Source organism: Hyaena hyaena, unplaced genomic scaffold, assembly GCF_003009895.1.
Source record: "Hyaena hyaena isolate Hyena2069 unplaced genomic scaffold, ASM300989v1 scaffold_208, whole genome shotgun sequence".
Lineage (NCBI taxonomy): Eukaryota > Metazoa > Chordata > Mammalia > Carnivora > Hyaenidae > Hyaena > Hyaena hyaena.
Window position 1 is genome coordinate 517,625 of NW_024080839.1, and position 18,726 is coordinate 536,350.

At 41.6% G+C, this 18,726-nt stretch overlaps 1 protein-coding gene across 1 annotated transcript in view; it reads left to right on the forward strand.

Annotated features, from left to right (window-relative positions):
* The window catches only part of RHOJ (ras homolog family member J), an 82,757-nt gene extending 77,032 nt beyond the window's left edge, over positions 1-5,725 (forward strand). Inside the window, exon 5 of the mRNA XM_039242161.1 lies at positions 3,527-5,725. Coding sequence (XP_039098092.1) covers positions 3,527-3,673 — 147 coding nt within the window. The 3' untranslated portion in view covers positions 3,674-5,725. The remainder of the gene's footprint in view (positions 1-3,526) is intronic.
* The last annotated feature ends 13,001 nt before the right edge of the window (positions 5,726-18,726 follow it).

The following is an 18,726-nucleotide window of genomic DNA, read 5'->3' on the forward strand; positions in this document are numbered from 1 at the left end:
CTTGAATGTTCTGTACATGTCTGATACATTTCCCAGCTTTGAGATGATAAATTTGAGCTATTATAAAGCTATTAGAAGAGTGTTCTCTCAGTTTACATTCTTCAATCTCTATTTTTTTCTGGAAAATAAATCATCCTGGCAAAGCACGTCACAGATAACATGTGTGTGTAAACAAGGATCCACAGATCCTGAGCTCTTACGGATTGTTCTAAATATCTGGCTGTGCGGGTCACTTTGCTCCAAGGGGTAAATGAGACTGTAAGAAAAGTCATGTTTTCCATTTCACATTGTTGAGATCATAAATGAATTGGTTTCTTTTTAGAAATTTCTATAACACAGCTACGCTGCCTTCCATGAATTCTTCTTTCTCACTCTCAGAGCACTGACACACGGTTAACAAAATACTCACCTCTTTTTTTTTTTTTTTACGTTTATTCATTTATTTGAGAGAGACAGACACCATGAGCCGGGGAGGAGCAGAGAGAGAGGAGAGAGAATCTCAGGCAAACTCCATGCTGCCAGCACAGAGCCTGCCATGGGGCTCAAACCCACGAAACTGCGAGATCATGACCTGAACCAAAACCAAGAGTCAGACACTCAACCGACCAAGCTGCCCAGGCCCCCCACAAAACACCTACCTCTTAACTGAGTTCTGTTTCTCACACATTTTTCCCAGATCACACCCAAAACCTGTTTGCTACTTTTCCCAGAACTATCAGTCCAAAACAGCTTGTATTAACACAGTTACCCAATAATGCCTTGATCCACTGTTTCATTATCTTCAGAAATATCTGAATTGGGACAGATGGGTTTTGGGCCCCTCCTCCACCTTCAAAAGGCAAAGCCCGCCATGCAGTCAGCAGCACACGGGGGCTGGGGAGGGGGGGGCCCCGAGGAGGAGAGTCGGAATGCCCCTGCCCATCTTGCAGGATCGGAGGGCCCAGAACTCCATGTATGAGCTGAGCCCAGCTCTCCTGTGATTTCCAGAATCAAGTGAGGCTCATGATTCAGTGGAGAGGTGTTCTGGATGGAATGGCCTCACAGCATTCTCTGCATATTTTTTTCAGGGTGACACAGAAGAGCTAGCCTAGAGTAATGTGCATTTCACATGTTCATATCAAGCATTGGCCACAATCCAAAATGTAACAGATGAAATTTCATGACATTATTAAGAAAACGTTCTCTACTTTTTATCCCTCTTTTGCATCCAACTTATTTTAATGATTCAAAAAAGCCATTCTTTAATTCAAAGGGCAAGCCTTAAAATGAAGCCATAAAATAGGTTTTTAATATCCAGCATCTTTTCTTTGGGTATTTTCCTTTAGCTCATACAGTATCTATTCTTTATGGGGAGTGGGGGAGTGCCTTATATCTGGACACAGCCAGAAAAATTTTATTTCGTGCTTGGGTTTTGTATATGTGGGCTAATTGTCGACTTGAGCAACTTCCTGCAGAGTTGAGGGATAAGGATGATCATCACAGAACAAAGAAAAGAACACACACGAAGAGACCCAGATTCTAGTCTAGTTCTTCCACTTTCTGGCTGGGTGCCCTTAAACAGTTCATTTGACCTTCTGGGGCTGTTCCCACTCTATCCTAATCTAAACCACGAGTTCCTTTAGTCTGCAAGTTGTAAGCTGACTGGTCGCTGCCAAAAATAATCCCACATTCCTGCCTTGGTTGGCCCACAGAGCATTTTTTAAATTGGTAATTATTAACTAAAAAAATCCAAAAGTCCAACTCATCTTGGAGCACCTGGGTGGCTCAGTCAGTTAAACGTCCAACTTCAACTCAGGTCATAAACTCGCTCTTGTGAGTTTGAGCCCTGCATTGGGCTCTGTGCTGACAGCTCAGAGCCTGGAGCCTGCTTTGGATTCTGTGTCTCCCTCCCTCTGGGCCCCTCCCCTGCTCTCACTCTGTCTGTCTCTCTCTCTCTCTCAAAAATAAATAAAGATTTAAAAAAATTTTTTTTTCAAGAGTTGAAGTCATCTTGAAAAATACAAAGATGGTTACCAGTGAACCATGGCGACAATGGTCTAAAGCCGAGTAAGACTGCCAACTCTTGGGGCAGGGGTGTGCTTCACAGTCCACTGCATTCCTCCCCCGCCCCTACGGTCTGGCCCCAGCCCTGCTCTCCTCATTAACATAAGCTACTGGAATGGGCATGTAATTTGCCACCCTGATTGAGTCGTGTATCTGCTGTCATTCACCATCATCCACCTATCCTCTTCTGCATCTGCTTTAATTCTTCAGTTATTCTTTTTAAGTTTATTTATTTACTTTGAGAGACAGAGAGCAGGCAAGAAAGGGGCAGAGAGGGAAAGGGAGAGAGAGAATCCCAAGCAGGTTCTGTGCTCAGCATGGAGCCCCATGTGGGGCTTGATCCCACAACCGTGAGATCACAACCGGAGCTGATCATCAGACACTTTACCAACTGAGCCAACCAGGCATCCCTCTGGCTTGCTATTTTTTAAATGAGAAGCTATAGTTCTGGACTGAATTTCTATATTTCTCAAAGAGATTTTGTGATTATCAAATACACCATAGTATGAAATCATCAAAAGCTTTGAAATAAAGCCCTAAGCGAGAACAAAATATTGAATCATTTAAATACACATAGAATGAATACCAACTAGGAGGGTGTCTTTGTGAGTAAATGTATTTTATGATTTTTATTTTTACATGTTTGGGTTTGTCAGCTCCTTAAAAATACACCTGTTAAAACCGGGGCTCCTGGGTGGCTCAGTCGGTTGAGCATCCAACTTCGGCTCAGGTCATGATCTCACAGTTCGTGGGTTTGAGCCACGCGTCAGGCTCTGTGCAGACAGCTCAGAGCCCAGAGCCTGTTTCAAATTCTGTGTCTCCATCTCTGTCTGCCCCCTCGCTGGTTTGTTCTGTCTGTCTCTCTCAAAAATAAATAAAATTTTAAAAAATGTTTGAGTATGTTAAAACCAGATAATAATACCAATTGGACATCACCTTGCCAAGAGATACCTCATCTGCAGTGCCTGTTAGTGAAGCATGACTATCAAACCTCATCACCCACTCTTTCTATGTGCTTTCCCAACCAAGTTGACACTTTGCCTTCTCACATACAGAAGGAGATACATTTCACTTGTACCAGATTTACACATTCTGCATGCATATGAAAGGGTGCTAAAAACAACATCATGTAGCCCTGTTGTTCACAAAGTATATTTAAACCATATCACTGGCTTTGAATCCTCTCTCAATTTTTACATTTGCTATATTCTTACATTAGGAATGAGTGGTTATGGGTCACTTTCAGAATTTACTGCTTACCAAAGGGAATCCACGGCCGTTTATTGCTAATATCAGAGTAAAAAAATATGAAAGTTAGGAGAACCGATGCAAATGGAAATGTAAAAGGAAAAACACCCAAACCAACCCCCGGCAGTCTGCAGGCCCAGCAGCGGTAGCACTTGGCCGGGCGAGGGGCTGAAACCGCTGTGCTCTTCTCTCTTCTTTCCCCCTCACGCCTTGCTCTCTCCTGTTTGTGTTTCAGATCGGAGCGCAGTGCTACTTGGAATGCTCGGCCCTGACTCAGAAAGGTCTCAAGGCAGTTTTCGATGAAGCAATCCTCACCATTTTCCACCCCAAGAAAAAGAAGAAACGCTGCTGCGAGGGTCACAGCTGCTGTTCAATTCTCTGAGGCTGCTGGGGACTGGCCTCCACCCACAGCCAAGGGTGAGACCAAGCTCAGATCATGAAGGAGGGCACGACCAGAGAGGAAGTCCCTTCGCACGAAGGCTTGCCCTTGCACGCCAGGAAGCCCCGCGAGCACAGCACACTAGTCAGCCAACTGCCCCGTCCTCTCGACCAGCCAGACGCATGCACATTGCACACGCCATGAGAATGCGGAGCCCGGATGTCAGCCAGGGCCGCTGCTGACCACGTTGGAAACAAATGCAAAGACCGTGTTGCATTTTGCATCTCCCTTCCATGAACGTGAAGCCGATGGAAAATCATCACCAAAAAAACAAAAACAAAACAACAACAACAACAAAAACAAACCCAAAAGAGGAACTCGGTTCCTATATTGGTGGCCTTACTCGGTGTCTTCTATAGAACACGGGAGTACCATACTAACCCTTTCTTCCGAAGCTGTTATTCTACCTATGTGTCTTGCATTTATTTGTATTGTTCTAAGAAGTTTACTAATTTACCAGTTTACTCAGGCCTTACAAAGCCATACCAAATTAGCCTAAAGACCATGTATTTTATATCCATTTCCATTTTCAGCACATTTCTACCAAAGCTATGAGAACCAATACGTACCTCTGAATGCCTGCCTGACTGTAAGAAGAAAACAAGAAAACGTTAAAATTTTAGAAATTTACAAAGCTAAGATTTTTGAACCCGGTTGAAAGAAAACACCACCTGAATTGTTGGGGGTCCACATTTTTGCCAAAGATTCACCCTGGAAATGCTTTTGCTGATTCATAGCCTTATTTTTTCCCCATATTTATATTGTCACAGCAAGCTACAAATGAACTGTGTTTTAAAAAGTAGTTTCTCTGCTTTTCAATCAAACTGACTGGGCGCTAATATACAGAACTTATGAAAATCTTTTAAAGTAGTCTTTATTCAGCAAAGTGAACTTTCCTGCTCCCTCGCTTCCCCATGGCAGGCCCTTTCCCTCCCTTGAATTCACACATACTCCCATGCCCAATAATAACCTGATCTAAAAGAAAGACCTGGCCACAGGGCATGAAAAAGTAAATGTTTGAAAGTCCCCAAAGGTTAAGCAAAGTGCCTCAATTTTTCCTCTTGCTTCAACCGAAGTGCTTCACAGCTTGCCCCATGCATGTTCCCAGTTCTGTTTAAACGACATTTTCCAAGTACAGCTGGTACAAAAATAATGCCTCTCCTTATTATCTACACACATTTCCCCAAATGTATATTTAGGGGATGGATCTGTGTGTGTCCAGCTCTGGGTCTGTTTATCCCCTGCTTCCAAAACGATGTGCTCTGTAGAACAGGAATTTCGGTCTTGGGAAGTAAAAGCCCCAGGAAAGCATTATGTGTTCTTTCTATATGCCTCTTCCAAACATCCCTGGATTCTTGTATCACAGAGTGAGTTATTTCCTAGCTTTTAATTAGAGACTACACAGCCTCCTAATTAGTCTTATTTGCTTACAATTACCCTGAAAACACCCAGGTAGGCACTTTACTTTTTATTTCAATTGCATAAGCAAAGTGCCTCTTTGCAACATCAAATGACACCAATTTCAGCAGAAGGAGCTCTGGATTCACACTCCTTCTGTTGGAAAAATACAGTCTTTCTAGTCCTTTCTGCTCCTGGAGAAAGCACACTGAAAAGAAGCATATGACATAGGTCTTTTCTGTTAAGACCTTCCATGACACCCCCTCAGTTGTTTAGGTTTTGTTTGTTTGTTTAGAATTTCTGAAATGTGTTTCCCTTCTTCCACATTGCAAGTTCTATTTCCCTTCTCTCCCATCTAGTTGCTAAACATTTTCTTAAACACACACACACACACACACACACACACACACACATGCCCCAAACTGAAAGAAAATGGGAGTTTTGTAAGTCAAAGCTTGACAGAGAAAGCAAGGACTTTCTGCCTCTGTAGATGAAAATCAACTGTGCATAAACTATAACTCTGCAGAGGTTATGGATTCACTCTTTGCAAACAACAATGAGCATTTAGCCCTGTAATAAAGGAAGTGCTGTTAGCCACTTTTGTTGCATTATTGCATAGTTGCATCTTGCTAAGGGGCCCCTCCTCACTTCTCACTGATGTGGATGAAAAACCCAGCGCTGGAAAAATCCAGTTTTCTCCACCAAGGATGATTTTCCATATATGTGCATTCAACAGGCAAACGGTTGCCCAAGCCGTCATGTCCCTACTGGACCACAGGGATTAACTTATTCACAGTGGGAAGATCACTCTCTCATCTTGGAACCAGAACCTGGAGAGAGACTGTTAGTGCCTGGCTGGAGAGGCTCCGAGAGGTCTCAGGAGCTAATTATTAAATAAAACAACGAAGAACAAAGCAACCTAAATGAGTTAATGTCATTCCACCAAATTAACCACGTATTCCCTGTTTCATGGCAAGAGCTAGTTCACTACAAAGTGTCTCATGCTCTAAGATTAAACAAAATTATATCCTGAAGCCAAAGATAAGAAGAGATCTGAAAGAAGGATCCTTTAATGGTCTACACAATCTTCCAAAGTCAAGAAAGGGCAGCTGATCTCCATTGGAGGGTAGAGTCTTAGCTTTTCAAAGCTAAAAGAGACCCCAGAAAATATAGCCTAACCCCCTCATTGTACAGATAAGGAAACTCAAGTCCAGATGGGTCAAAAGAGGTGTGTTGGGGCAGAGCTGGAACAGCTCTCAGCTATCCTGCTCCCATCTAGTGCCCTCACCTCATACTATAATCGATTCATTATCATAGATACTAAGTTGTAGTTTTGCAGGTGTATTGCTGGAGTTGCATCTGTTCATCCTATAGATGTTAGCCACATTTCAAATACATAACTCAAGCCACTATAAACCAGATAATCTATCACACTAGTAATAACCTAGAAACTAGAGTTTGATCTACAGTATGCTTGGAATCCACAGTATACAATATGCTGAAATCCCAATTTAACAGGAGACAGCAATGTAATCCCAATCTAATGGCTTAATCAAGTAGCCAGTTTGATAGATACTTTTTTCAATCAGATGGTTACTTGGTAGAATTAATGGACTCCTTGGACTATTTTGGAAACACAAAAGACAATCACACAGTCAAAGCCATGTCATGGTAAGTAATCTGCGCTGATTGCTGCCATGAAAAGTTATACTCAAAGAAAAATTACTGAATGCAATAACTAAAGCAACCCTAAACCAGGAAACACTAAGCTGGGAAATCCAAAAATAAGTCATACGCATGTGACAGGAAGGAAATTTTGGTCCTGAGACTGCAATAACAATATGTCTGTCTGATCATGATATACAAAGAACCTCTTGGAAGACTTCTGGTCCATAAGAGAAGTGTCAGATAAAGGGGATATTGCCATACACAACTGTCACAGAACCATCAATAAGGAAATAATATTTAAATGGTAGTAAAGAAGTAATCACAACCATGCTCACAATTTTAGGAGAAATTAAAGAAAGTTAAACCCAAAACTTGAGGCCAACAAAAATGTCATTATTTAGAGTATAGATCCTTGTGAGCAATGACCTCACCAAGAAGAGAGTCTTCAGAAAAACAATATTGGACTTGAGGTAAGCCTTTAAAGATGTAGTTTTGGGGTACCCAGGTGGCTCAGTCAAATGAGCATCCTACTTTGATATCAGCTCAGGTCATGATCTCATGGTTCGTGAGATCTAGCAGCACAGAGCCTCCTTGGGATTCTCTCCCTTTCCTCCCTCTGCCCATCACCTCCTCTCCTCAAAATAAATAAGCATTATAAAGATGCAGTATTGCATTCACAAAGGCAAACCCATCCAGGAGACCAAAGTGTTGGAAAATTAGAAGTTGAGGTTTTGCTTTAAAGGAATGCTTGACACCATGCTGGAGATGATTACCTAACCATTTATGTCTTCAGCCCCTATGTTTAGAGACCAGAATGTCACACGTGCATTCTCTCTCAAAGGTGAGAGCCACAGGTCACCAGCTATTCTCTTAACAGTCATTGAATGGGTTGCCCAAGTACAAATAAGGAAACTCAACAAAATAATTTCATTTCAAGAACCGTTAGGAACAGAAAAGGAAAAAGAAGATGAGGGAAATCAAGTTTCTTACAAAGGAAGTTAGGTCCTTTTAAACAGGAAACATTTAGAGAATAGAGAGAAAACTAAAAGTAAACACAAGGCAAAGACACACACTTGACGATTCTCCCAGAGTGTGCTAAGTTCTGCCTGGGGCTTCTGGAGGTCTAAGGAAGAAAAGAGGTCTGTTCACGTGAAGAGCGTTCCAGCATTAATCATATAATAATTCTAGATAATTCCACCTCACCATTCATGAAAAATGATGAAATGCTGGACAATATTCTTTGGGTCTTCAGTATCAATGCGGTGGGTCATCACGCTTGCCCATCCACAAGCAGATGGTCAAGAGAAACTGACCAAGGAATATGAGTGAAGAAATTATCTTGAAAGTTTCTGAAGCACTAACATGACGTAAAACCTGAAGAGGGTGACTTCATGATATCTGGAAAGACTGTTGCTTGTATGAATGCCATTTATTCATCTTCAGTGGAATATCTCTGAATGGAATGATGGCATTTCACATGCACAACGACAACAATGAGACGCAAACACATGAGCTAAAGTGACAGTTCATGGTGCGTCAGTAGTCAACAAAGGCCAGAGAGGAGATGAAATGCCATGCTCTACACAGAGGCACTTCAGGCATCAGAGGCTGGGTGGTGTTCACTGCAGATCTCTGTGGGTCAGGGGAGGAATAGATCAAGGAGGGTTTGGCTCATCTGTGAATTCAGGGATGCAAGTTCAGCAACAGTTCTTGGCTTTGTTTTCTTAAATGTTTAGTTTTGAGAGAGAGAGAGAAAGAGAGAGCACAGGTCAGGGAGGGGCAGAGAGAGGAGGACAGAGGATCCAAAGAGGGGTTCTGTTCTGACAGCAGAGAGCCTGATGCAGGGGTTCAGACTCGTGAACCAAAAGATCATGACCTGAGCCTAAGTCAGACGCTTAACCAACTAAGCCACACAAGCATCCCCTGTTCTTGGCTTTTAACTTCCATGAAAGGAAATTAGAGTAAAAGTTGCATGATTAATTTTGGTCATAATCTATTTTTTTTCTCCCTAGGGAATATTATGTCAAAATCTAGAGTTGTTTTGTACATGTGTGCTTTAAACATGCTCTACCCTGGTAAACTTCACTGTGTCCTTGAGCTTCATGCTGCTATAGCCAGAGTGATTTTGTTGTATTTTTGGCCATGTCTTCCAAGCCTCTCAGTATATGCAGTCATCTTTGACAAATAGGGTCTGATCAATGTTTTAGGGGATAGGAGGTCTGGGCTAATATGAGGAGACAGTCCCCAAGGCCCAGAACTGAGTCTCACCTACAAGCCATGTTGGCTCTCTGAGCTTCCCAATAGCCCTGCACACACCAGTGTTCTTCAGAGTTTAGGTTAATTCTTTGCAGGAGAAAATAGTAATAATTTCATGGCATGATGGTATGTTTGGGGCAGCTTTGCAAATACACACCTAAAATTACCACCACCTGCTATTTTTGAAATCAGTTTTTTGAAAGCAATCGGATTTTGTTCTCCTCGAGGAGCCATGGGCAAGAAGGTTAATGAATTCTACATTCTTCTCATCACCTGGCTTAAATTGTTTTTTGCTCTGAGTAAACAGTCATTACTGTTTCAGTACATCTCAGCAGAATTCTATCCTAACTGAAAAGAGTCCATGTGCCTCCCCATGTGATCGCTACAGGGGAAATGATAGACCAGGGAAATAACTTTGGCTTTCTTACAACCTGCTTCTTATAGAATGGCTGTTCTACGTACACTTTTGTAATTAATGGAATATTACTTCATGTACTCTTTAACCTTGCACTTTGTTTTATGCCTTGTTCTTTTAAGTCATTAAACAGTCTTTTTTCCTTACCCTCATTTCTGAGTGATCTGAGGGTGTCTTCATCACTCACTTGAGAAAACTGCCTTCCCCAGGCCTCAGGTAGAATGGGAACGTGTCTAGCCCTTTGCTTCTTAAGGTGTGTCCTGCGGACCAACTGGCAGCATTACTGTGGAGCTGGTTAGCACGACAGAAACTCAGGCCCACTCCAGATCTACTGAATCCAAACCTGCATTTTATTGTTTTATGTTTCATTTATTTTTGAAAGAGAGTGCAAGCAGGGGACAGGGACAGAGAGAGGGGGATGGAGGATCTGAAGCAGGCTCTGCACTGATAGCAGTGAGCCCAATGTGGGGCTCGAACTCATCAACTGTGAGATCATGACCTGAGCCAAAGTCTACTGCTCAACTGACTGAACCACCCAGTTGCCCCCAAAGCTGCATTTTAATAAGACCTGCAGGTAATCTGTGTGCACATTAAAATTTGAGAGGTACTGATCTACGAGATGACCAAGTTTACCTTCTGTTTTTACATCCAAACATGTAGCTGCCTGATGACGAAGCCATCAGCTTTGCTTGTCTCTATGATACTACCCTTTGGTTACTCCGCAGGCTAATATTTGAGTTGTTCACGCTTATTGGATGAATAAAAAAGGCTTTTCCAAAGTCCTTCCTTTTTCTCATCATGTGCTATCCAGCTGCACTAAAGTAATAAGCATATTTTGGAATTCAAAGCAGCAAAAGCAGCATCTGGTTTGAAAGATCTGAAGTGCTTCTGTTCTTAAAGTTTTTTGGTGTTTATAAGGAAGATGAAAAATGCCCTCCAAAACTGTTTTCCATGAAGAAATGAGAAAATTTCATATCACAGGAAGTTATAAACTTATAAAAATGAAGCTAAAACAAATTTCTGAGGCATAAACTCCTGGTGAAGCTTCTGTCTACATTGCTTAAGACAGGGGTGAGCTAGATGCCAAAATAAGGATAGATGACAGACATGTCCTCTAAACAGGACATTCCACAGATTTATATCTTCAGTGTCCTCAGCACAAAACAGACTTGTATTCAATTATTCAATGTATTTTTACTAAACATCACGTGGACCATGCTTTGTTTCCCCCCAAACACCCCTTGTTTATAAGAACTCTTTAAAAACTGCATGCACAGGGGCACCTGGGTAGCTCAGTTGGTTAACCGTCTGGCTGGATTTTGGTTCAGGTCATGATCTCATGGTTTGTGAGCTGGAGCCCCACATGGGGCTGTGGGGGGCCAGCGTGAAGCCTGCTTGGTATTCTCTCTCTGCCCTCTCTCTCTCTGCCCCTCCCCCACTCACACGCATGCACTCTCACAAAATAACTTAAAAAACATTTTTAAAAATTGCATGCATGCATGCGCATGCACATGCGCGCACACACACACACACACACACACGCTGAAATGTATCATATTCAAATCCCATTGTTGTTGAAGAAGTCCTGAAGGCAAATCATACCTGCCTTCATTCAATCAAGAAAGAGTACAAAGGTTACCACTTCCTTTGTACCTGCAAATAGCCTACTAATTATCTCACAAGATATCAGTGATTCCATTCCAGAATAAAGACTTGATGTCATTGTGCAGATACAGTCATTCAGGGACCACCACCTCTGCAAAGGACCACCTTCTGCTTCCATTGCTGACAGAGTTCTGACTTTGGTGCTCAAAATCAGGTGTCCTCCTTCACACTCTAGGCTGAAGGAACCCACTTGTGTCCTAAGATAACTTTAAAATGAAAATGCTTTTTTAAAAGTTGATTTATTTATTTTTGAGAGAGAGAGAGAATAAGTGGGGGAGGGCCAGAGAGAGAAAGGGAGACACAGAATCCAAAGCAGGCTCTGAGCTCTGAGCATAGAGCCCAACCTGGGGCTTGAACCCACAAACCATGAGATCATGACTTGAGCCAAAGTCAGATGCTTAACTGACTAAATCATCCAGGTGCCCCAAAACTGAAAATATTTTTTAACTAGGAAAGCCTTTATACCTGGGAGCTGTTTGGCTCCCCAAACTGGCTAGCATTCTTGGAAGTGTTTAGTCAAATCCCAAAACAGAATACTACCAAAGATTCTTTTCATTATTACAAATGTATCCTTGACTTCTTGGTCATAACCACTGGTATCGTTGCCAAAAAGTACTTCTTACACCAGGGACCGTCACAGCCCTGCATACCCTCCACTTCCTTCACCAGGCCACAAAGCAAAGCCTATTTTCTCTTCTTCATAAGAAACTAATAGAGGAAGAAAACTGGCATCAACAATCAATCTCTTGTCAAGAATCCATTTACTAGTAATTTTTAAGTGTTTGATTCCCCATCCCTTTATGGCAACGTTAATGGAAAATACCAGTCCAAGATATCTGAAAGCCTCCCCTTATCTGAATAAAAACATTTCTACTAAAGCACATTGAAATGATCAAGAACTGAAGAAGAGAAACCCCCTGCCCAGAGCCTGCTTGCTTCGACTCCTCCGCATGTCTGCAGCTTACAGCGTAGAGACTGGCATGAGCAGATTGATGGCACGTGGGTTCCTTTGGGCTGTGTCCTGAAGTTGGCTTAGGTTTTGTAAAAGCTGAAATTTGCAGCCCATCTCAATTGGACTTTATTTCTCATTAACTGATGTTTATGTTTCAATAGAGAAATGTTTCAGCATTAGCTTCCAGAGCTTGCTCAAGCAGGAGCTAAAAGCTGAACAAAATCTTCCTCTTAAAAGCATTTCCAACATATTTTTAAATGCTGATGTCTTAATTCCACTCAGTAAAATTGGCTCCCCACCCCCACCCCCCCATATTTTAGTCTTGATACGCAAATTTCAAGAGGAAGACAGAAGATGGAGGCTCAAAACAGGGGTGCCTGGGTGGCTTAGTCGGTTGAGCATCCAACTTTGGCTCAGTTCATGATCCCACGGTTTGTGAGTTCGAGCCCCTTGTGGGGTTCTGTGCTGACAGCTCAGAGTCAGGAGCCTGCTTCAGATTCTGTGTCTCCTTCCCTCTCTCTCGCTCCTCCCCCAGTTGTGCTCTGCTCCCTCTCAAAAATAAATAAACACAAAAAAATTTTAAAGGAGAAGAAAATGGAGGTTCAAAAGAACCTAGAAGCTTGGATCATCTTCCTTAGACGGTGTACCTCTAAGGTGTGTAGATACTTAGGAATCTCTGCATGAGCAACACAACAAGGCCAAGAAAGCGTGATCTGTTCATACATTTCCTGTAGAAAGAACCTGCAAAGGAACAGAATTAAATTTCTATTTTAAGTGCATAGTTCTGCATGCATACTTCCTCAAGATAATGACCATTAATAATTCATCATAACCTTTTTTGTGTATGCATATTTTTAAGTTTATTTTAAGTGAATAAATGCTCTTTTAAATAATTTTAAGTTGCATATGATTTAGGACTCAGGAATATCTATATTTATTTCTTGCTGGTTATCATCTCTTCCACATCACCAAAAGAATATTACCATTCTCATCTTTGGTAATGCTGATATTCCTTGCTAAAGCAAAATTTCTTCTCTTTTGGAGAATGTTTGTTTGTTTATTGGGGAGTGGTTGTATTCAGGGTTTGAATGACTTTCCAGAAGCCCCAGTGGCCCACAATCAAGGTCAAAGCATATAACTGATCCTGTATATTGGGAAGCCTTTTAAAAAAAGTCAATTATTCAGTACACTAAAGAAATTGTACAATCGTGGGAACTCAGAGTCAATTATAAAGCCAAAGAACTTAGAAAATGTTTACTTTACTCCTGATAATGAGGACCTGGAACTGAGGAGACAGGAGAGAATAATCCCTCTAAATTCCTTAACACTAGAGACAAGTCTCTGCCATACCTATCAATTACAGCACTTTGCACCTGTTCCTTCTTTTCTCATCCTTTCCCTATTTCTTTTTCATACTATTAGACATCACCTCTTCAGGGATCTTAAGCACCCTTTCAGATACTACAGGATCCCAACAACCAGACTCTAAGCTTTCTGGATCTCCCTGTACACAATTCCAAACAATCCCGCTCATTAAAACAAAGGGAATTTGTAAAAGAAATGCCAGAAGATTCATCTAGCAAATAGCAACCAAAATTCTTTTATTCCAGTAAACTTTCACTAGTAGAAGTTTTGCACAGAAAATAAAATTTGCAGAATTGGCTAAAGAATGGATTCAAAGTTACTTCTTAATAATGTGCTTTAATGTTTTGAAGAAAACTGAAAAGGGGCACATTATTTTATGGGAAACATCTCCAGGATGAAGAATACAAATAGTCCTCTAGGAAACTTTATGAAATAAAATTTTTAGTTAATGCCACATTATTTTCAGTAAGATATACAATCCATTTATTACCTCAGAAATGCTTTTTATTACATTTAAAACCTAAATAACTTGAAGAGTTAATTGGGTCACTGCAGCAAAATTTGGTACTTTCCTGGTGGCCCTTTCACTTCCCAGTAGATGAAAGAAGGGAAGCATGAATTACTGTTTCAATCAATGGAGCTTAAAAAAACTCAGAAGTAGAACAAGCTGTGAGAACTCATAGTTTTCACTCAAAAGACTTACATAGGAAAACTTTTCAGGAAATTCCCCTTCTCCTTACCTTTTGTCAATTGCAAAATAAACATATCTCCAAGAGTAAGGAGTTTCTGAGAGTTTATCAAGAGCTCGCTTAAAGGCACTGAACCACCATTGCCCTGCACCCAGTATTCACGGTGCCTGCAAAATCAGTTAAGAGCACATAACCTTCACTTCCACAGTAGTGTCTTTGAGTTTCCTTTTGAGACTCCAATCCTTTCCTCCCTTAGCTCTCCTGTTGTAAGCTTTGATTTGAACTATGGCAAAGCATTATCTTCCTAAAGGTTATACAGGAAATTAGAAAAAAATTGCAATCTCCATGAAACACCCTAAGCTTGCACTGAGCTACCTCCAGGAGAGGCTGCAGACATGCTAATTAATGGTGAGAGACAGTCTAGGATCAATGACTTCAAAGACTTCCCCAAGCAGTAATGACTAGGAAGGAGCACTCCAAAGAGGAGTCATGCTCCAGTGGAAAATGTTGGGTTCTAGGTCAAGGAAACATGGCACATGCTGCCTATCAGCATCTTGGGCAAGTTACTTGACTTCTCTGAGCTTCACTTACATCATGTGTAAGGTGGTAACGGTCAGATGGCCATTACAGTGTCTAGGAGCATGGTTGACCCAAGAATTATGAAGAATTAACAGAAAGGATCCTGCTCAGAGTAAAAACTTTAAAATCCATAAATGGTAGTAATATTTACATCTTTACTTCCCAAATAGTGCCATTCACAAAATTAGGGTAATAAATATTTGTGGGGAAAAAATATTTGTGGAAATGAGGGATGGAGGGAGAGAAGGGGAGAGAAAGGAAGAGGGAAGAAAGAGGTTTGAAAAAAGTTCAAGGTTAGTATTGAGAGAGGTATTTCATTCTTTTTAACTAACAACTTTTTTGGTTCTAATACATGTTTATTGTAGAAGTTTTTTTAAGACCATGGACCGGAACATCATGGAATATTACCCAGCACCATACAGCCTTTGAGTCAGAGTCTTCTGATTACTGTTGTATGGCCCTGTTACAGCAATTATGCTCAACTGGCTTCTTACAGCTACATGTCATCACCGGGTGTCTGTTATTCCAGACCTTCTCATCTCTGCTGACATCAGGAAGCCCAGTTCTATGGTGGCTTCTCCTGCCTTTCTGCCAGTCTACAAAGGACAACCACCATGGAGCTGCTCTGTGAGGCAGGTTCCCCTCACTAGTGCATTCCTTAGCACTTTAGTGAAGGGAGTCCAGTGAACCTCCAAATGAACAGCCACTGGTGAGTTCTCCAGTCTTATGTAATAAATCCATTCTAGCAGGCCCACCTCCCTAAGCCTTTTACCCTCAAATATTCTTCGAGGACAGTTCTGGCATCTTCTGTCCATTACTATAAGCCACATTTTCCCCAAGCTTTGCAGAGCCATCCCAAGAGCGCATTAGAACCAGATCCAGGTGCCCTAGTAAAGATATTAAATCCTGATTCATGGGACAGTGTTCCCATTAAAAAACTCTTATCCATTCTTATATTCTGCCGCCCTCCCCCTCACCCACTGAGTTGAGAGTTAGACACCCTCCAGGTCCATCGTCACTTGCATTCTAACCTGTCTCTGTTTAAGTTCATCAGGTCCTCAGGCAGCTTCAATGGAAGATCTTGTTCTCCCATCATACAGAAAGTCCTTCCCCAGTGGAGTCATCCTTAGACTTAACTATCCATGAGAGGTCATGGGCAGTATTCGGGGAGGGCAGGTATTATCATGTAAAGCATCTTCTGTGGATGGGGCCTCAGCCTGGTCTCAGCAAGGGGAGCCTGACCTCTAGCAAGGAGGAATGGGCCCCTTCTTCAAGGGAATCTCAAGCTCATCCACTAATTGTCCCCATTCCAGGTCTTCCTGTCCCACTCCATCCCTAGGAGGAACTTGACTTAAGGATAGGAGACTGTGGGGTAGTAGATTCAGACTTTTTATTTTTTATTTTATTTATTTATTCATTTTTTTTAGAGAGAGAGAGAGAGAGCAGGGGAGAGGAACAGAGGGAGAGACAGAGAGAGATTCTTAAGCAGGTCCACCCACAGCATGAAGCCTCACATGGGGCTCCCTTCCACACCCCTGAGATCATGACTGAGCTGAAATCAAGAGTCAGATGCTCAACCAACTAAGCCACCCAGGTGCCCCAAGCCTTTTTAATAATTCAGCTGCTCTCCCACTTAGGTCTGAGGCCTACTGTTCAGCACAATCTGTCCTCCAGCACCAGGAGAAGAGGGTGTCTTCAAATGTGGCTTTCACACCATGCCCTGAGTGCTTCGATTGCACTTAACAGCTAACTAATCCCACAGTCCTGACAATTACCATTGTTCCCATGTCTCTCAAATGTTACAGATATTGATTAGCCAGTACATACCTTTCCTTATGTATCCCATCCCAATTCATCACAAGGAGTCTTAGTACTGTGATGCTGCAGATGCCTATGACTTTCACTGCCAACAATACTGCCTTTGGCATTTCGGCTAAGCACTTCAGAAGATAGCTATGCTGGATGTCATCGATTAGCTCCCTTAGATCCACTCTCCACTCTTATTCAACCTACTACCCAGGTTGAATATTTTTGGACTGAATCAATGAGCTCCCTTGCTCTCTTCCTTCCCAGTAGATCAGGGCACAGAGCAAAGGGGTATTGTTTCCCCCACCTCCCTCCCTGCCAGGCCTTGATTTGGGACCAGCTGGGTCATCCTAAGAAAGGTCACAGCTATCTCAGACATTCCTCTTCAGCTCTCTCTGGGGTCTGAGAATCACTTCCTCTTCTTCTCCTTCAGCCTAGGGATGTTCACTGCTTCTAAGCAAGCATTCAGAGTATTTTATCACTCCTTGTTGGTTTCCTTAACTCTGCCCACATGTTTATAAATAGCATCTCCATTTAACTGTCCTCAATGTCTGACCACAGAGTATCACGCATTTCCTGCCTGGCCCCTTACTGATGCTGTAGTCACCTCTCAAACTGTGGCAAGCCCCTCCTGCTTCTGCTATTTTTCCCTAAGTTTCTTTAAGAAGCAGCTGTTCCTGTCAGAAAATTCTGAGGGAAGTTCTTAGGGATGGGTTGAAACACTTGTGAGGTGCTACCCAGTGTTATTCCCAATTGCCACCCACTGTCTGGCCGAGATCCCAGGCTCTCGACTACTTTTTGTGTTAGAGTGACTTTTTTGCCTACCAACAGACCTGCCCTAAGGACTGGGGTGAATTTTGCTCATGTTCTTTGTTCCCAGATGTTCACCTCAGCATCCCAGTCCTTGACCATCAACCCCAATCATTATGTTACTGATTTCATGAGGACTTGTCCATTCCTCCTTCAAGGAGGGCTCCTGGCTCCCAGCTGGGATATGCCAGGGATATGAGTCCAGATGGAGTCACCTTGGGACTTATGATATCCAGTCATTTGTCTGTGTCTCTTACTAAACATGACATTCTAAATTAATGTGTAAGTAAAAATAACTTCTAAATTCATTTTGAGTGTGCTTGCTATTGTTATTCCAAGTATATTAAAGATTAAAGACTCTTTTGAAAGTTTTCATGAATTCAAAAGACAAAAAACATGCTTTATTGGCATTAATACAGATTTTTCTGGAGTGTTGTGAAAAAAGGAACAGAGGTCATTTCAACCCTCAAAATGTCGGAATTAAAGACACTTGTATAATACCAGAGTTTTAAAAACAAAAAAAGTCACAGAGAATCAGCTGCTGTAAGATTTTAGAAAGCACAAGACCTAGATGATCACGGACTTTCCCCCAAGCCAGCACTGCAGCTTTACCCCTATAAAATCATGCAAAATTCCCAGATTTAAAAAATTACAACTTAAATTTGAAATATGCTAAATGGGAAAGAATATTTGTGATTAATCATTTTGGCCATCGCTTTGGGAGAGCATCACATGAGTCTAAACCCAGAGTTTAGTTCTGTACAGTTTTAAACTTAAATCATGGCTCTAGTTCACATTTTCTTCTGAGTTTTGTTGTTTTGGTTTTGTTTGTTTTTTATCACAAAGGGGAATCTTCATTAAGAGGCAACTTCAAGGATTTTGCTTGGGAAAAGAATCACCCAGAACCAAACTTGTTTCAGTTTGAGCTACTATTGCCCTCCCCTTTTTAATGTGAGCACTTTTTAATCTGAGATAAGTGCTCAGTTAAAAGAAGAAGGAAGTATTTTCTCTAAAGAAGCATGCAATTTGATTTTCTTTGGGGGCTTGAGGATAAAACATTGGCTTTATTAATATCTGGCTCTTTGATCATAAATCTAGTTGAAGACCAATTGTTAAATAAAAGATGGGAATGTAAAGACTTTCTAGACCCATTTCCTAATTAGTCCCTCTGCATTTAAACTATTGGCATATTATAAATCCAGATTGGAGGAGGATCATGGTATATACAAAAAATGTTCTGAGATTCAAGGCAAACAAATTAATTTGAAAGTGTGTGAACTAGAGAAATTATTTTAGTGAAAACACAAATGTTGTTTTGCATTTTTAGCATCAGTATGCTGCCTCTGGGCCTTATGCCTGAGTTGGACCTAAGAGAGACAGAGAACCTCCTCAG